Source organism: Perna viridis, chromosome 6, assembly GCF_037379345.1.
Source record: "Perna viridis isolate PV_CMFRI_1.1 ecotype Kerala chromosome 6, ASM3737934v1, whole genome shotgun sequence".
Lineage (NCBI taxonomy): Eukaryota > Metazoa > Mollusca > Bivalvia > Mytilida > Mytilidae > Perna > Perna viridis.
The window spans coordinates 691,444-709,791 of record NC_142450.1 but is presented as its reverse complement, the minus strand read 5'-3'; the positions used below and the strand labels follow the sequence as shown (position 1 = coordinate 709,791).

Sequence of the window (18,348 nt, the reverse complement as noted above, 5' to 3'; positions counted from 1 at the left end):
CAGATAGTTGTTTTGGCATTTTCCCAGAAATGTAATCCACTATATTGCATACCTATAGGAAGAATATGTTAAAACATCAAGCTGCTGTGAAAACTAGGACAGAAAAAACTGTAACAGATTAACAAATCTACAGACAATGGTAAAACAGTATTACCCCCCTGCTTTGAACCGGGTGTAAAATGACATTTTTTTAACCAATCTGATTAATTAAATTTGACCATTCAGTTTTTAAGCAGTGATACTTTTTCTAATTTAATGGATTAATCCCATTACTAATACCCTTAGAACATCATAACAGTTTGTTTTGATATCTGCTGTATAATGCTATACTTAAATTATTTTAATTCGCTACTTGTACATTTATATGTATACCTTCAAAGGAATACATGTCCCGGTACATGTACAAGCAGTGCGTAAAAATTTGGGTGGCAATTTTAAGCTGTCAATTTATATTGCATTATATACCAGAAATGATTAAATACAAATGTAATACCAGTTGTTATCAACTTTTTAACTTAGTAATGGAAGCAAGAGGTTTAGTGTGCTTTAAAAACCAGTTTAACCCACCTTTGTCATTGAAAATGTCCACAGCATTTAAGCCAGAACCATACATTTCCTGTCTTACTATTCCTACTTTTGACTATTGCCTAAAGTTTGCCTTTCAGTATGGTAATATTGTTATAACTCTTTAATTATCTGATATATTAAGACAATCTACAATTTATAATGACATCCAGTCCCCCAACCCCCTGTATTTTGTAACACAAATCTGTAGTACTATTCTGAAGCCCCAGTATATGGAACATTAATACAGGGTTGACTTATATGTATTACACTATTACAGTAAATCATGTCTAAACCACATTCTGAATAACATAGAAACCTGTCATAACCAGACATCTAAACTCTGAAGCTTATACACAGTACTTATAATACATTTTAAAACTTAATATACTGATATCTTTCCAAACCTAACAATTACTCCAGCCCAAAATAAGTTCTGCTTAGAGAGATTCAACTATATTACAGAATATACTAAATTATATGCAATCATTGACCAAGGACAACTAATTCACATACCAATCTCTCTCTCTTTACATAACTTATTCTATCCCTCTCTCCCTGTTCACACATCAAATTCTCATCTCTTCCTATTCACACAACTAACTCTGATCTCCTTCTGTTCACACAACCAACTCTGATCTCCATCTGTTCACACAACCAATTCTGGTCTCCTTCTGTTCACACAATTAACTCTGATCTCCTTCTGTACACACAACTAACTCTGATCTCCTTCTGTTCACACAACTAACTCTGATCTCCTTCTGTTCACACAACCAACTCTGATCTCCATCTGTTCACACAACCAATTCTGGTCTCCTTCTGTTCACACAACTAACTCTGATCTCCTTCTGTACACACAACTAACTCTGATCTCCTTCTGTTCACACAACCAACTCTGATCTCCATCTGTTCACACAACCAATTCTGGTCTCCTTCTGCACACACAACAAACCCTGATCTCCTTCTGTTCACACAACTAACTCTAATCTCCATCTGTTCACACAACCAATACTAATCTCCATCTGTTCACACAACAAACTCTGGTCTCCTTCTGTTCACACAACTAACTCTGATCTCCTTCTGTTCACACAGCTAACTCTGATCTCCTTCTGTACACACAACTAACTCTAATCTCCTTCTGTACACACAACTAACTCTGATCTCCTTCTGTTCACACAACTAACTCTGATCTCCTTCTGTTCACACAACAAACTCTGATCTCCTTCTGTTCACACAACTAACTCTGATCTCCTTCTGTTCACACAACCAACTCTGATCTCCATCTGTTCACACAACCAATTCTGGTCTCCTTCTGCACACACAACAAACCCTGATCTCCTTCTGTTCACACAACTAACTCTAATCTCCATCTGTTCACACAACCAATACTAATCTCCATCTGTTCACACAACAAACTCTGGTCTCCTTCTGTTCACACAACTAACTCTGATCTCCTTCTGTTCACACAGCTAACTCTGATCTCCTTCTGTACACACAACTAACTCTAATCTCCTTCTGTACACACAACTAACTCTGATCTCCTTCTGTTCACACAACTAACTCTGATCTCCTTCTGTTCACACAACAAACTCTGATCTCCTTCTGTTCACACAACTAACTCTGATCTCCTTCTGTTCACACAACTAACTCTGATCTCCTTCTGTTCACACAACCAACTCTGATCTCATTCTATTCACACAACTAACTCTAGTCTCCATCTGTTCACACAACAAACTCTGATCTCCTTCTGTACACACAACTAACTCTGATCTCCTTCTGTTCACACACCCAACTTAGATCTCCTGCTGTTCACACAACCAACTCTGATCTCCTTCTGTTCACACAACCAATACTAATCTCCATCTGTTCACACAACCAACTCTGATCTCCTTCTGTTCACACAACTAACTCTGATCTCCTTCTGTTCACACAACCAACTCTGATCTCCTTCTGTACACACAACTTACTCAGATCTCCTTTTGCTCACACAACCAACTCTGATCTCCTTCTGTTCACACAACTAACTCTGATGTCCTATTCACACAAAAAACTCTGATCTCCATCTGTTCACACAACTAACTTCAATCTCCTCCTGTTCACACAACCAATTATGACCTCCTTTGTTCACACAACCAATTCTGATCTCTCCCTCTTTGTTCACAAATCCAAGTCAATCAATTTCACACTAACTGGCCTTAGAAAATTACTTTAAATAAGTTTAAGTAACATCTGGGAATGCTGAATAGATTATGATACATATTGTATATAAGAAATTGTTAAAAAAAACAACATTGATCTGATCCACGGTACTCAAGGTTATAATGTCAAAAGTGTTTCTTTTATGTGACTTTATTACTATCAACCTTTCATCCTAGATTTAAAGAAAACTATTCATAGCTATAGAAAAGCTGACAGTGAGGACAAAACAATATGACTACCAACCAGGGAGGGATGGGGCTGGGATTTTCATGCTTGACAGAATGTTCTTTTCTGGTCTTATAAGAAAATCTTTCAATTTTTTCACCTAAGAAGTAATTTAATTAAAAGCTGATCTCCCATTGCTACCATTAAGTAAAACCCAACATGTCATTTGTTTTATAAGACCTATGGTATACTTTTCATGCAATAAATAGGTTTATCATAATATCTTTCTGGGCATAGATATAAATGATTTTTCATTATAGAAAATGTCAACATAATTTTTTGTTTGTCATTGAAAAATTCCAAGCACCCGCAGTAATAATGGTCAGACTTTAGGATAAGTTGGATAACAAGCATAATAGTTACATAGCAATTGTACAAAGTTTCATTAAAATCTTTTTAACTGGATACTGCATATTATTTGCTGAATTATGTGAAAAAAGATGGGTGTCAAGAAATATGGCAGAAAAACGAAAAGACAACACAGAAAAATTCCTATATCCCATGAGTTTTTAGGAACTAAAAATAACCTAATGAACCTTAATTAAAAGATGTAAATACTTTGCCAGCCCGTTAACATAAACTTCTCAAGTTCAAATGATTAATTCACCATAGCAACAAAACAACTTCCTGTATATCACAGCATCTTCTTTTCCCAATGTGTGATTCTCACGCATTCAGCGCAAGTTAGGACAAGTCTAATATAAAATCTTCACGAAACATCTAGCATGCAGACTAACAATATCCCACCCCGGATACCACTAATAATCATTGATTAAACCTAACTCAATCATGTGGCAACTAAAGATATATGAATGATAAGGACACTGACTCTATCTCAGCACAGAATCTTAAATGGTGCTTGCACGAGAATGGAGGAAAGCTTTCATGATTTACAATACATAACTTTTCCAATAATTCTTTCAATAATTGATGTATGTACCGTAGTCTGATATATACACAGTAACATGATAGCATCGATGTATCAAAGTGTATTAAAGACCTTTCCTTGACCATTAATGACCAAGGTTGTCTTCAATGTCGCGCTGCTCTTAATTGCCCAACCGCCAATGGTAGACAATATTGTTTAAAGTCCAAATTATTCAATAACCAGACAGGTCTTTCATTGTTTTTATTCAATATCTGTAAACAATAAACAAAACAAACAGGAAATCAATTCAAAGACAAAAAATTCCAAGTACCAAAACTTAAAAACAGAAGACAGACAAACCCCCCTTTTGTAAAAATAAATTTCCAAATCTCCCAATAGAAAAATAGGAATTTAAAAGAAAACAAAAGAGAGCTTATCCACTATGGTAATTTTCCCAAACTTTCATTTCGATTGGTGCTGGTGTTAATGAGTTTTTATGCAAAAACTGGATAACACCCCCACCTAATCACATTTCAATAACTCAAAGACAACAAAAAATGGAATTTCATAAAATTAAAAGGTTCTAACTTTTTGTACTAATATTCATTAAAATCATTTAAAAAAATGGTTGTCTTGTAGGTACCAACTTTAAAATTGAAAAGTTTGTATTTTCAAACTTGCATGAATGACACACTTATTCTTAACTCTTAAATAAATGTACCTAGCTCCATAATCTATCATTCATTGCAAATACTTACATTAATAACTTTCACTGATAAAAAAACAAAAATCCTAAATTAAAACAATGATATTTATTTACATATATGCAGCCATGACTGATGATTGAGGCTTTTGGAGTCATTAGAATATTTAACCCTGACTGGAATATTATCTTTCTGGAGTCCATAAAAGTGACTATGAATAAAACAAGACGAATCACTCATGTGCCATTTTTGCACATAAATGGCATTCTGAGGAGAATGATGGAAACTCACCATGAGGAAAAATGCCTATAAATATCAATTATTATAGCAAGACTTTGTAAAGAAAAGACATAAATCAATTTCACATAGCTAGAAATGAAGCAATTCATAAAAATACTGTCAAAGAAAGTGTAATGCCACTGTAAGCCTAATTAGAATAGAAAAATGTCACAATGGAAATAAAATATATCACTGCTATTATTGTAAAATAAAAACTATCGAAACCCAAGAGTAACTCTTTTGCTAGAAGTCACAAGATTTATCATAGTTAATTGTAAAGGAGAAGCTAACAAAACTAAATATTGGGCATTAATGGAACATTAAGAGATACCCCGCCACAGCAAAAAAAAGGGGATTGCGAGATTTTCAGAATGGCCCAACTCAAAAACTGCATTGTGGATATTAATAAAAATTGATCTTAAACTGTATTTTATGTTACACTCCTCAAGACGCTCAGGTTTCATGCACACACGATACCCAAACGCAATATAAACCAACACTTCTATTGTGCGTTTTAACAAATGCTCTTCTCGTGCGTTAAAACAAAATAAACAAATGCTCCCAACATGCGTTTAATGCATGATACATGAATGCTCCCAGTGTGCATTTAAACGCAAGATAGACAAACGACAAAAAATGATAATATTAACACACAATGAAGACAGAAAAAAATAGAAAATAAAACTAATGAAATTATATAAATTAATAATAGAAAAAATATATAAAAATAACAGTTAAATATAGGAAATAATCAAAATACAAAAATACACGAACGCTTCTATCGTGCGTTTAAACAAACACAAAAATGATGTGTAAACACACGACAAACAATGCACGAACGCTAAAATGGGAAACGTGAACATCTCAAGAAGTGTACTTAACTAATGTACAAAGTTTTAAGTAGTCGTCTTTGTAAGAATCATGCAAAATCTGAAAAATGTGATACACCCCAAAAAAGGCTACATATTTTTATTTTTGTAATTAAGTTGTTTTATGGGTCTATACTATGAAACGTGTAATTATTCATTCAAATCTGCCTGCTCTTAGGAGATAATCAACATTGAAAATACAGTAGATTCTATAGTATTTGAGCACCATTTACAGAGTTATCTCCCTTAACTTTGAAATTTACAGTGCATTCTATATAATTTTTTTCTCCTAAGAGCACAGGTTATATGAAAAACCACATGTTTATTTCTGTTTACTATGACATTTCAAACAAAATATCAAAAATAAAAATATGTAGGCTTTTTACCCATGAATCACATTTTGCATGATCCTTAGCTGGAGTGCTACTCAAAAATTTCAAAGTTTAAAAACAAAAGCACACAATAAAAAAAAGAATTTTATAGACCAAGTCTTGTTTACTGTGAGGTGGTCAATGAGCATGCTTATATAAACTTCTGTAGGAAAATTATTTTGTTCTATCCCAAGCCTTAACTCGGGGTCTGTTGGTAAAAACTATAAGTCTGACAGGTCTATGTGTGCAAGTGTTTTGGTTAGACACTTTAAAAAAAACCTGAGAACTATCACAAGAAAATAAATAAGGACATTTAATGATTAGGAAAGTTTTGAAAATTTAATTTTGTTAAAAACTTACAAGGCAAAAAGGAGATCATACAGGGTAAACGCAAGAGTCAGAATGATGTGTCCAACCAAGGGTCACAGATCCAACCAAGGGTCACAGACATGCCTAAATGAAGACATACAGTTGGTTCTGTGAGACTCAAGACATCTTGGTCTAGCACAAAGCAGGGCCATCATGTTTGATAAGGGAATATTTACGCAGGAAATATCTTCCAAACAGCCTTACATACATAAAAAAACCCATAATCAATCAATCAATCTGGACATAATGCCTCCCTAACTGTATCTCATCACGACACAATTTATTGAAATATCATTCCTAATTTAATGCTGTCATGGTTTCCCCAAGGGAAAATACCTTCCATGACAGATACAATATCAGCTATTTATTAATAATTCACAAATCATAAATTTCAATTGTTTTTCCTTGCATAAAAATGACACTTAAATTTTGGATAAAAAATGTCTAACGTGTCAATTTCAATTTTGAATTCCTGTTATAAGTGTAAATCTTCATGGTCTCCCACAAATATACATTCCTTAAGCAACTTCCCTATAATTCTCCTCCTTACAAGGGGATAACATTCTCTGTCTCCATGACAACCTTTGTTCATCAATAGCCTAAAACACTAGGATGGAATATCCCTATTTGGTGCATTCTATATAAAATCAAAGACCACTTGTTTTATGTGACCATGATTTTACTCTCCCTCAGAAGGTCACTTAAGGACGACTGTTGTTCATTATCATTCATTTTGGTCCGATTTTCAGACTCCTCTTGTTTTATCCATTTCATAGCATAAGTATTTCTTGCCCAGTGACCCCACTATTCAATTCATAATTTCCATAAGCACACTTTAAAATGATATTTTAAAAGTATTTATCAAATTTTTGTAATTTCATCAGTGTTTTTCATAGATAAAACTTACTAAAACGAAACCTATGGAAAATTTAGAGAAATCCTTTTTCCCGCCAAAATTTCTTGTTATTTTCAAACAGAGCAGCAAACATCCTTAAGACAAGTTTAAATGTTTTCCTCTTCACTGAAAGGGTCAGCACAAGTACTTCATAAATTTCTACATGATCAATATTTAACTAGAAGCATGGTTTTAATGTTGTTACTTGGGCACATTGGTAATCCATAGAGATTTTATATATCTAGTAAATGCATTGAATTCAAGGAAGGTAACTGATCACCTAGGATCTTTGAAATATTAACATAGGTAGAGGACCTCTAACCCTTTTTACTTACACTATAGTGAGACTTTTCTAGTAGACCAATGATTTCAAACTTAAATGAGAGCGGGGCTTCGTTTCACAACAACTTACCTACAAGTAAATCCTTAACAAACCAATGGGTTGTATGTGCACATAAGTCTTACATAAGCTTTGTGAAAGGTACTCATGGCAGTGAATTTGGACCCCTGTTAATGTTTTAGCCAAAGTATTTTGCATTTTGTACCCCCCCCTACTTGGCATATATTTATGGTGAACAATTTTTATCCCTTTTTTCCATTTAACTAAATAATATAGCTAAAAAATTTATCCCCCATTTCCATCACAGAAAAAAAAAACAACCCAGATTTTCCCTAAATTTAGATGCCCATCCAAGTAAAATATGATAAGTCCCTTAATGCTTCAAAAATTGTTTGAATAAATGGGTAAATACAGTATCAACAGATATGGGACAGGACATACACATACAGTATCAACAGATCTGGGACAGGACATACACATATGGTATTAACAGATCTCGGACAGGACATGCACATACAGTATTGACAATTCTGATACAGGACATACACATACAGTATTGACAGTTCTGGGACAGGACATACACATACAGTGTCAATAGATCTGGGACAGGACATACACATATAGTATTAACAGATCTGGGACAGGACATACACATACAGTGTCAATAGATCTGGGACAAGACATACACATACAGTGTCAATAGACCTGGGACAGGACATACAAATACAGTATCAATAGATCTGGGACAGGACATACAAATATACATATATATATATATTTAATGTTGGTGATTTTTCTCAAATCAATTTATTTATACATGTATTTGAAAAAAAAAATTGATAAAAAATGTGTACAAAAATGCAATGCTCCCCCTCTTATCACTTTTTTCTTTAATTGTAAACATTTTACGTTATCATATTTAGAAGTTAAACTTAGTTTCATGATTGCAAAAGAAAGATAAATTATAGTTGTAAAATAGTCTTAAATACATGTATGCCAGTTCACAAACAGCACATTCTATAAAATGTCCCCTCCTTCTTTTCATCATTCTAAAACGTGATTGAATAAAATTGGTCTTAATATTACTGTCTTTTATGTGTTACTAACCTTACTTGAGTGCAAATTCCCATCCCGATCTTTTGAAAGATTTAAATTAACATTTTAACTTTTCATTCCATCCAATGTTATGGTATAGTATTTGAACAAAGGGGATGTATAATGTCATACCAAGGATATCTCATTCGTATCAAATCTCAATAAATCAAACAGACATTATACAAACAACAGTCATCAAGAGGTGGAAATAAGACTAGGGGTAACACTGTAACAAACCAGGGTCTTGCAGACATGGAAATGGCAGAAAGGCCATCACAGCAATCCAGGTTCTAAAGCTTATAGAGACAAAAATAAGACAAAGCCTAACATTATATCACACCAGTGTTTAGGTTGTAGAAATGAAAATGAGATAAAGATTTATATCACATGAAACTAGGGGTCATTCAGATGTGGAAATAGGAGAAAGTTTAACATCATAATAAACAAAGGTTGATCACATATAGATAGAAATAGGAAAAAGACCAACATCATATTTAACCAGGGTCTTGCTTGCAGAAATGGAAATAGAAGAAAGGCCATGAATATCACATCAAACCAGGGTTTTGCAGGGTTGGCAATGATAGAAAGGCCAACATTACATACAACAAGAGTCTTACATTAGATCAAACATACAAACCAAATAATGTAAACAAATATACCTGTTATTTCACATTGAATTCAATTTTGCTTTTATTTATTTTCATGACAAAGACTGTTTATTATAAACATGTAATGTATATATGTAATACATTATGAAATTGTATATTTTCAAATGTTATCTTGCTTGAAAATTAGTCATAGTCCTAATGCTCCAAGTCATACAGATATTTCATTTCAATCAAAGTGGTCCAAGTGGTCTCTGAGTTGTGGGTACAAGGAAAACATAGACAACACGATTCCTATATAACTAGCCTGCAGAGGTACTACAAGACCACCAGCCTGCAGAGGTACTACAAGACTACAAGACCACTAGCCTGCAGGGGAACTACAAGACCACCAGCCTGCAGGGGAACTACAAGACCACTAGCCTGCAGGGGTATTACAAGACCACTAGCATGCAGGGGAACTACAAGACCACTAGCCTGCAGGGGTATTACAAGACCACCAGCCTGCAGGGGAACTACAAGACCAATAGCCTGCAGAGGTATTACAAGACCACTAGCCTGCAGAGGTATTACAAGACCACTAGCCTGCAGTGGCATTACAAGACCACTAGCCTGCAGAGGTATTACAAGACCACTAGCCTGCAGAGGTATTACAAGACCACTAGCCTGCAGAGGTACTACAAGACCACCAGCCTGCAGAGGTACTACAAGACCATTAGCCTGCAGAGGTATTACAAGACCACTAGCCTGCTGGGGTATTACAAGACCACCAACCTGCAGGGGTATTACAAGACCACTAACCCTTTGGAGTATTACAAGACCACCAACCCTCTGGGGTATTACAATACTACTAGTCTGCAGGGGTATTATAAGACCACTAGCCTGCAGAGGTATTACAAGACCACTAGCCTGCAGAGGTAAAACAATACCACTAGCCTGCAGAGGTATTACAAGACCACTAGCCTGCAGAGGTATTACAAGACCACCAGCCTGCAAAGGTATAACAAGACCACTAGCCTGCAGAGGTATTACAAGACCACTAGCCTGCAGAGGTACTACAAGACCACTAGCCTGCAGAGGTATTACAAGACCACTAGCCTGCAGAGGTATTACAAGACCACTAGCCTGCAGGGGTATTACAAGACCACCAACCTGCAGGGGTATTACAAGACCACCAACCCTCTGGAGTATTACAAGACCACTAGCCTGCAGAGGTATTACAAGGCCACTAGCCTGCAGAGGTACTACAAGACCACTAGCCTGCAGAGGTATTACAAGACCACTAGCCTGCTGGGGTATTACAAGACCACTAGCCTGCAGAGGTATTACAAGACCACTAGCCTGCAGGGGCATTACAAGACCACTAGCCTGCAGGGGTATTACAATACCACTAGCCTGCAGAGGTATTACAAGACCACTAGCCTGCAGGGGTATTACAAGACCACTAGCCTGCAGGGGTATTACAAGACCACTAGCCTGCAGAGGTATTACAAGACCACTAGCCTGCAGGGGTATTACAAGACCACTAGCCTGCAGAGGTATTACAAGACCACTAGCCTGCAGTGGCATTACACGACCACTAGCCTGCAGAGGTATTACAAGACCACTAGCCTGCAGAGGTATTACAAGACCACCAGCCTGCTGGGGTATTACAAGACCACTAGCCTGCAGGGGTATTACAAGACCACTAGCCTGAAGGGGTATTACAAGACCACTAGCCTGAAGGGGTATTACAAGACCACTAGCCTGCAGAGGTATTACAAGACCACTAGCCTGCAGAGGTATTACAAGACCACCAGCCTGCTGGGGTATTACAAGACCACTAGCCTGAAGGGTATTACAAGACCACTAGCCTGCAGAGGTATTACAAGACCACTAACCTGCAGATGTATTACAAGACCACTAGCCTGCAGAGGTATTACAAGACCACTAGTCTGCAGGGGTATTACAAGACCACTAACCTGCAGAGGTATATCAAGACCACTAGCCTGCAGAGGTATTACAAGACCACCAGCCTGCTGGGGTATTACAAGACCACTAGCCTGAAGGGGTATTACAAGACCACTAGCCTGCAGAGGTATTACAAGACCACTAACCTGCAGATGTATTACAAGACCACTAGCCTGCAGAGGTATTACAAGACCACTAGTCTGCAGGGGTATTACAAGACCACTAACCTGCAGAGGTATATCAAGACCACTAGCCTGCAGAGGTATTACAAGACCACTAGCCTGCAAAGGTATAACAAGACCACTAGCCTGCAGAGGTATTACAAGACCACTAGCCTGCAGAGGTACTACAAGACAACTAGCATGCAGAGGTACTACAAGACCACTAGCCTGCAGAGGTATTACAAGACCAATAGCCTGCAGGGGTATTACGAGACCACCAACCCGCTGGGGTATTACAAGACCACCAACCCTCTGGAGTATTAAAAGACCACCAACCCTCAGGGGTATTACAATACTACTAGTCTGCAGGGGTATTACAAGACCACAAAAGGAGGGGGTATTACAATACCACTAACCTACAGGGGTATTACAAGACCACAAAAGGGGGGTATTATATACTAGATGTAATAAATACATAACTAATAAGCCCCGTGCAGGTCAAGGTGTTAAAAGAATAGGCCTGCAGCTTGTTGTAAAAGGCGACTAAATAGTGCTCAGTGCTCTGCCCACAAAGCAACTGGGATGTGTGCCCCAGGTGGTGGAATGGGGTACCCCTGGTGTGTTACATGCTGGGGTTGTCAAGCTATAATACAGAAAACCTGACTGCAAACCATAGTGGTGCACCGGTTTGGGAAAGATGCCACGTTCCTCGCACATTAAAGAACCCTACTGTGGTATTCTCCCGGAGTAGGAACCATAGGGCTCCTCCACAGGAGGCTAAATTGCCTGACCCTACCCACCTCTCCCTATTTCCAGTGGCAATTAAAATGTGTCGACCCCATTGTCCTTGTGTCCCATCCCTTTTTCATTTCATCATCATCATTTCATGTTTAATTTATCATCAATTTCATGTTCATCGTCTGAATATAGCTGAAATATTGCTGCTCGGACGTTTAACCCCAACAAACAAACATAACTAATAAAACCTTATTTCTAATTACATATCCAAACTGTCGCTATATATTTTTATGTAATTATTACACGATCAATAAATAAAGACGGTATAGATACTAATTATTAAATATTTGTGTTAAGGCGAGGAGAAGAAATAAATTTGTTTCAGGATTTTAGAAAATACACCTAACTGGATGTCCTTCTTATTATTAAGTATATTGCATGGTCTTATAGCGAGCATTGTGAAGTGGTGTGAGCTCTACTGTTATTATGTGTCTTTCTAAATTTCCCTTAAGATTCCCCAAAATACTAACGGAAAAAAAAGTCATGTCCCGGAAGTAACAAAAAGTGACTGTCCTTACAGAGAAAATTCATCATTTCCTTCGATCAAACAAATAAAAAAATATCGGTTAAGATTACGTTTCAGTAAAAATAGATTCATCTTTTCTGATGTTTTCTGCAATGTTTATAAAAAAATTCGGGAAACACGTGGATGTATGTACGTGTATCTCTGCTGTTCCACTGCTGCTGTTGTCAAGAACCTAACCCGCCTCGGAATAAAACATTACTCTGATAATAATATCAAAATCGTAGCATATCTTTCCTAAGATAGGAATGCAATCATTTTCTTGTTTGGAATTTGCAGCTGTCGTCTGAATTTTGTTTACGTCACATGCTATGTGTAAAATATTCCCACCATCCCTGGAGAACTGTAATATTTTCGGTATCTGTACAGATTGATCTGACAGCCCAAAACTGATATGGATGTTGCTAGATATGCCCTTAAGGAAAAAAATATAAAGTATTGGGAAGTGCTATAAAGTTATTGACCATTCTGAGAGCAAGGGGAAAGTGGGGTATAGGGTTGTAATTTTGGGGAAAAAATTGTTCAAGTTATTCATTTATTGAAAAAAAAAACTTCCCCATTAATTAACAAGACAGATTTTCAAATAGAAATATTGATCTTGCTTGCTGGTTAAATATAAACAAAAATATTGCACTTGAGAAGCAAAAATTTTTCATTCAGGTCGATCCCCTCTTTGTAATGTCCATTAATATTTTTACAAGTCTCGCACAGACGGTACATGTATGGTAGAGCTCACGGCGCTCGCTGATTTAGGCAATGCCTACCCCATGTTATTAATGGAATATACTTTTAATAAATAGCTGAGGTATTCAAAAGAATGATCAAAAGCACTGTATAATTTGCAGAGGGAAGAAAACTCCAAATATTGGCAAAAAAATGCTCAAGGTAAAATAAAGGACAATCCTGAGACACTGAAATCGTACACGTGAAACAGAGAAGATCTTAATAACATAATTAAATACAATTACTCATAAAAACAAGATACTGTACAAGGAAGTAATATCTTTAAATAGGATGGCCAATGTATTTTCTTGTTTTGTCTTATTGTTAAAATATAAAACTTCAGATTTTATTTGGTGAACTGCACATGTGTGATCAAAGTACTATGTTTTGTATTTCAATAATTTTAATTGGTTCAACAAGTAAACTGTTGAAGTCAAAGCAGATTTTTACTGAAAATATTCCAGACACCAAATGTAGCATCGAAGTTCATGGTTGGCTTCACTTATGTCCAATAAGATGCCAGGTCCTATGGTGAAATGGTTACTTTGCCACAGTTGAGCATCACTAACTTAATAATGACGGCATGTTAAAAACTTAAAGCAGTTGAAATATGAAGTTGAACCAAAAAATCTGAGAGTGACAATAGGAATGGAATATTATAAACCGTGACATGTCCCTAAAATAAACATGAAGCTGCATACATTGTTTTTTTTTAGGGATATACTCCTACTAATACAGCACACAAGAAGCTGACAGCAACCAACATTGGTTATAAAATAGGCCCCATTATTTAAATCCAGAAACCATATTTAAATCAATCTGTCCATTGAGAGCACAAATAAATGTATGAAATTTGGACAGGCCCCAGTGCAACAAAACTTGAAAAATCAATTAAGTCTGAGACTGAGTCTGTGACTTCATCAATTTCAAAGACTTTGATTGGAGTTACCATGGAATTATTCTCTTTAACATAGATTGTGCCATGGCCTGATGAACAGACCGACAGACAAGGTGTTACCAATATACTAACAAGTGAATCTAAGTTTAACCTGATCTTTTTGGATGCTGCAAGAAGGAAAATTACTTTTATCCTGTAAATAGACGAATATTTTGAATTTTATACCATTACAAAAATCATAAACACCTTCCTTGATAGAATCTGTATAATAATGATAAAATATCGATTTGAAACATCTTAGCTTTTCTGTTTTCTACAAATAGGACCATTACCAAACCAACTAAATGGCCCATAAAATATGTCTAACCATTAAAATATCTATACTATTGAATTATTTCAAATGATACATGTACATATATCTTTAAATTTATACAAAAAGAATGGGCTAGGTATTAAACATGTTTTATGCAAAATATTGTTCAATTATAGATGTCATTTTTTTTAGTTATGTTTTTCAGTACAAGTCAATGTAAGAATTAGGCATTGAATACAGCATTATCCAAATAAAAATTATCATTATTGCTGACAGGACTAAAAATATTTCATTATAGGATGTGCCATTTCTTTTGGTAAAATGATGTATAACTCTTCAAAATTATGCTGCGAACTAATCACTTGATGAAATATGCAGAATTTCTTCAAGATCAGTCTGAATTTTCCAGATTTTTGCATTGTTAGAGAGGTCAATTTGTAATTATTTCAAATTGTGAAGACTTTTAGTGAGAATATATCACCAGTTCTATGCTTTCCTAACATGACCACTTTTAGTGAGAATATATCACCAATGCTATGCTTTCCTAATGCCACCACTTTTAGTGAGAATATATCACCAGTTCTATGCTTTCCTAACGTGACCACTTTTAGTGAGAATATATCACCAGTTCTATGCTTTCATAATGTTCATTGATTTTTTTGTTGATATTTTTTTCAGTTTGTAAGAAATTTCTGAAGTCCTACACTTTATATGTTACTATTTTTTAAGTTATCTTTTGCTAACTGTGTCATAATCATTTATGACAAATACAATACCGGACCCTAAGTCAATTACAAGGGGCTAAACCTTCCTCCTCCTAAAAAAGGGGTAAAACAGTGAACTAATGATCCCCCTACTTCTTAAAAAGGGAACAAAACAGTGAACTAAGAACATTTCCTCCATCTCAACAGGGCATAAAGTGGACTAAGAATCATCCTCTTTTTCCACAATTTTTTTTTTGATGTCATAAAAAGCTCAAAAGTCTGTGTCAACACAGATGCAATGTGGTTTGATTTTTGACAAAAAAATCAGTTTCCCTGGAAAGTGAATATCACTTTAAAGCAAACTTTCAGGTGTTCAGAAAAATATATATTAAATCTGTAAATAAAACAAATCTTAATGAAGGACTGTGATAACCTCAAGTTCCTTCAAACAACAGGAAATTCATTGATGGATTCAGGGAAGGGGCTCTAGCAGTCAGTTTCTTCGAAAACTTTCTTGATGATAAACTGCAATCCTAAGTCACCCCACCCTACCCCCCTTTTACAAATTCTTTGGATCTGTACCTGAAATTGATATCTTGATATCTGGAAAAAGGGAAATAGGATTTCCATTTCTCCTTCACCACATGCATTTCCTAAGTTGCATGAGGCCCAACAAAAAGTTAACTAGTAAGTTTTACATGATGATTAACCTGAAGGTAAGTTACCATGTCCCTGTAGAAAGTAGAAAAATATTAATAAACTTCAACAGCCCAGTAAAACAGCTACATTTTAACAGTAACTGAATGAGATATCAATCAAAAGACTTACTCTATGTGTATGTGATGAATTTCCAATGGACTGGTATGTTCCTGGGTTTCTCATTCCAAGGGAATCATTCAAGGCAGTATGTGTATTAGTAGAAGGTTGCACATGTTCAGCAACAACAGGGTTACGTCCAGGTCGCTCAAATCTAAATAATGAAAAGAACATTCTGAAACATGATGAACAGAGGGGAGAAAAATTCTCAGATTCTACTAATTTGGCAGTAGATCCCATTGCTGTGATATAAATATCCAAAATCTAACAGAGTGAGAGTTATAGTTGACTTTCCAAGATAATTATCCAAAATGCAACAGTGAGAGTTATAGTCGACTTCCTGAAATAATTTCCAAATTACAACAGTGAGAGTTATAGTCGACTTCCTGAAATAATATCCAAATTACAACAGTGAGAGTTATAGTTGACTTTCTGAAATAATTATCCAAATTACAACAGTGAGAGTTATAGTTGACTTTCTGAAATAATTATCCAAATTACAACAGTGAGAGTTAGTTGAACTTGAGTAAATAAACTCAAGGTTAAGTTCTTTACACAATAAATTTTCAGCCACAAATCATAATCTTGTTGATCAATTGTAAATAATCTGTCATCAACAATAAAAACTTTTATTAGCTAAGATTTAAAGCAGATTTACTCCATGTATCAAATGCACACTATTTTCAAACAAGCTAAAATACTTCATAAATTGCTTAAAAAATAATTTCAGCATATATTTTGACACTGAAGGCTACACAAAAGTCCCTTTGTATATATTTGTTCAAGTGAATGAAGTCCTATATGAATTTAACCATCTATTTTTTTTCAGCTTTTATATCACAATAAATGTAATTATGTTAGAGGTTTCACTAAAGTATCATTGTGGAGTTTTGTTAGGATATTACATCTATTGGCCACTTGACTCCTTTTATGTAATGCCTTTGTGTGGTAGCATTATCAGTCTACAGCAATTCCATACCACAAAATCACTAAGATGTAATTAACGCCTTCATGTCAAATTTGAATAAGTTTTGTCTAATTTCCCAATTTTATATAATTATTAAGTCATCATAAGAAAAGAAGATTTTCAGCCCTTTGATGTGTATTTGAAATTATGATGAAAGGAATTCAAATCCGAGAAGAGCATTAATGATTATTAAACTGCAACATTATCACAGAAGACTGTTAATGTATTCAGATACGACAGGTAGATTACTATTGTACCGTAATAACAAATCAATCCCATGTACAAAAAGTTTTTCCTAGTTTGGAATGAAAACTGAATGAAAGAAAAAAAAACAGTGCGGCATCTGGTCCAGTATATCTAATGTATCTTATATATGGTTGTCAATTCATCTTATTGATTCAATGACAAGTTACAATTGTACAACATTGCTTGATGGAATATTGAATGTAAACAATAAAATACAGCTCCCCGAAAACTGAATACAAGCCACATAATTTTCCATCCAATGTTTACACTTCTCAATCACAATTTAGACACCAATTAAAACTTGTATATGGACGATTAAATGGATTCTATCATCAACTTTTAAGCAAACGAGATCTGTCATATTCTCTGCCGAGTGTTGATTTTTCAAACTGCAATCTTTTTGTTTGGTTATTGATAATTTGAAAGGTTTGAAATCCAGATGATTGATTGTACACAATACTATATAACTAACAAAATCTCCTTTTAAAAAATATTTTCAATTGGGATGGAAAATTGATATTGTAAATAAAAGTTATAATTACCTACAGAACTTAGTATATGCCTGTTAATTGAAAAACCTTTGTAAACTTTGATAACAATTGATGTGACACAGAAAGGAAAAGTTTGAAGTTTCTGGTAAATTATATTCCATACCATGACTCTACTACTTTTCTAAGAGAAGTCAAAAGAAAACAGTTCAATAAAACCTACCCTGTAAACTTTCTGACTATTGAATGGCCTAAAGTAATTTTTTAAGGTTACAAAACTTGATAAATAATGCGAAAGCATTGTTCAAGAGATGTAGCCTTCAACAATAGTAATAAACATCTATGAAAAATATTGCCTAGTTATTGTGTATCATGCAG

The 18,348-nt window shown here is 35.1% G+C and overlaps 1 protein-coding gene across 13 annotated transcripts in view; it reads right to left on the bottom strand.

Annotated features, from left to right (window-relative positions):
- Positions 1-18,348, bottom strand: part of LOC148613139 (synaptotagmin-7-like) — a 185,115-nt gene that overhangs the window by 52,982 nt on the left and 113,785 nt on the right. For all 13 annotated transcript variants that reach the window (XM_088586319.1, XM_088586325.1, XM_088586326.1 and 10 more), the window contains one exon: positions 16,282-16,423. In XM_088586319.1, the coding sequence (XP_088442445.1) occupies positions 16,282-16,423 (142 nt within the window). The remainder of the gene's footprint in view (positions 1-16,281; positions 16,424-18,348) is intronic.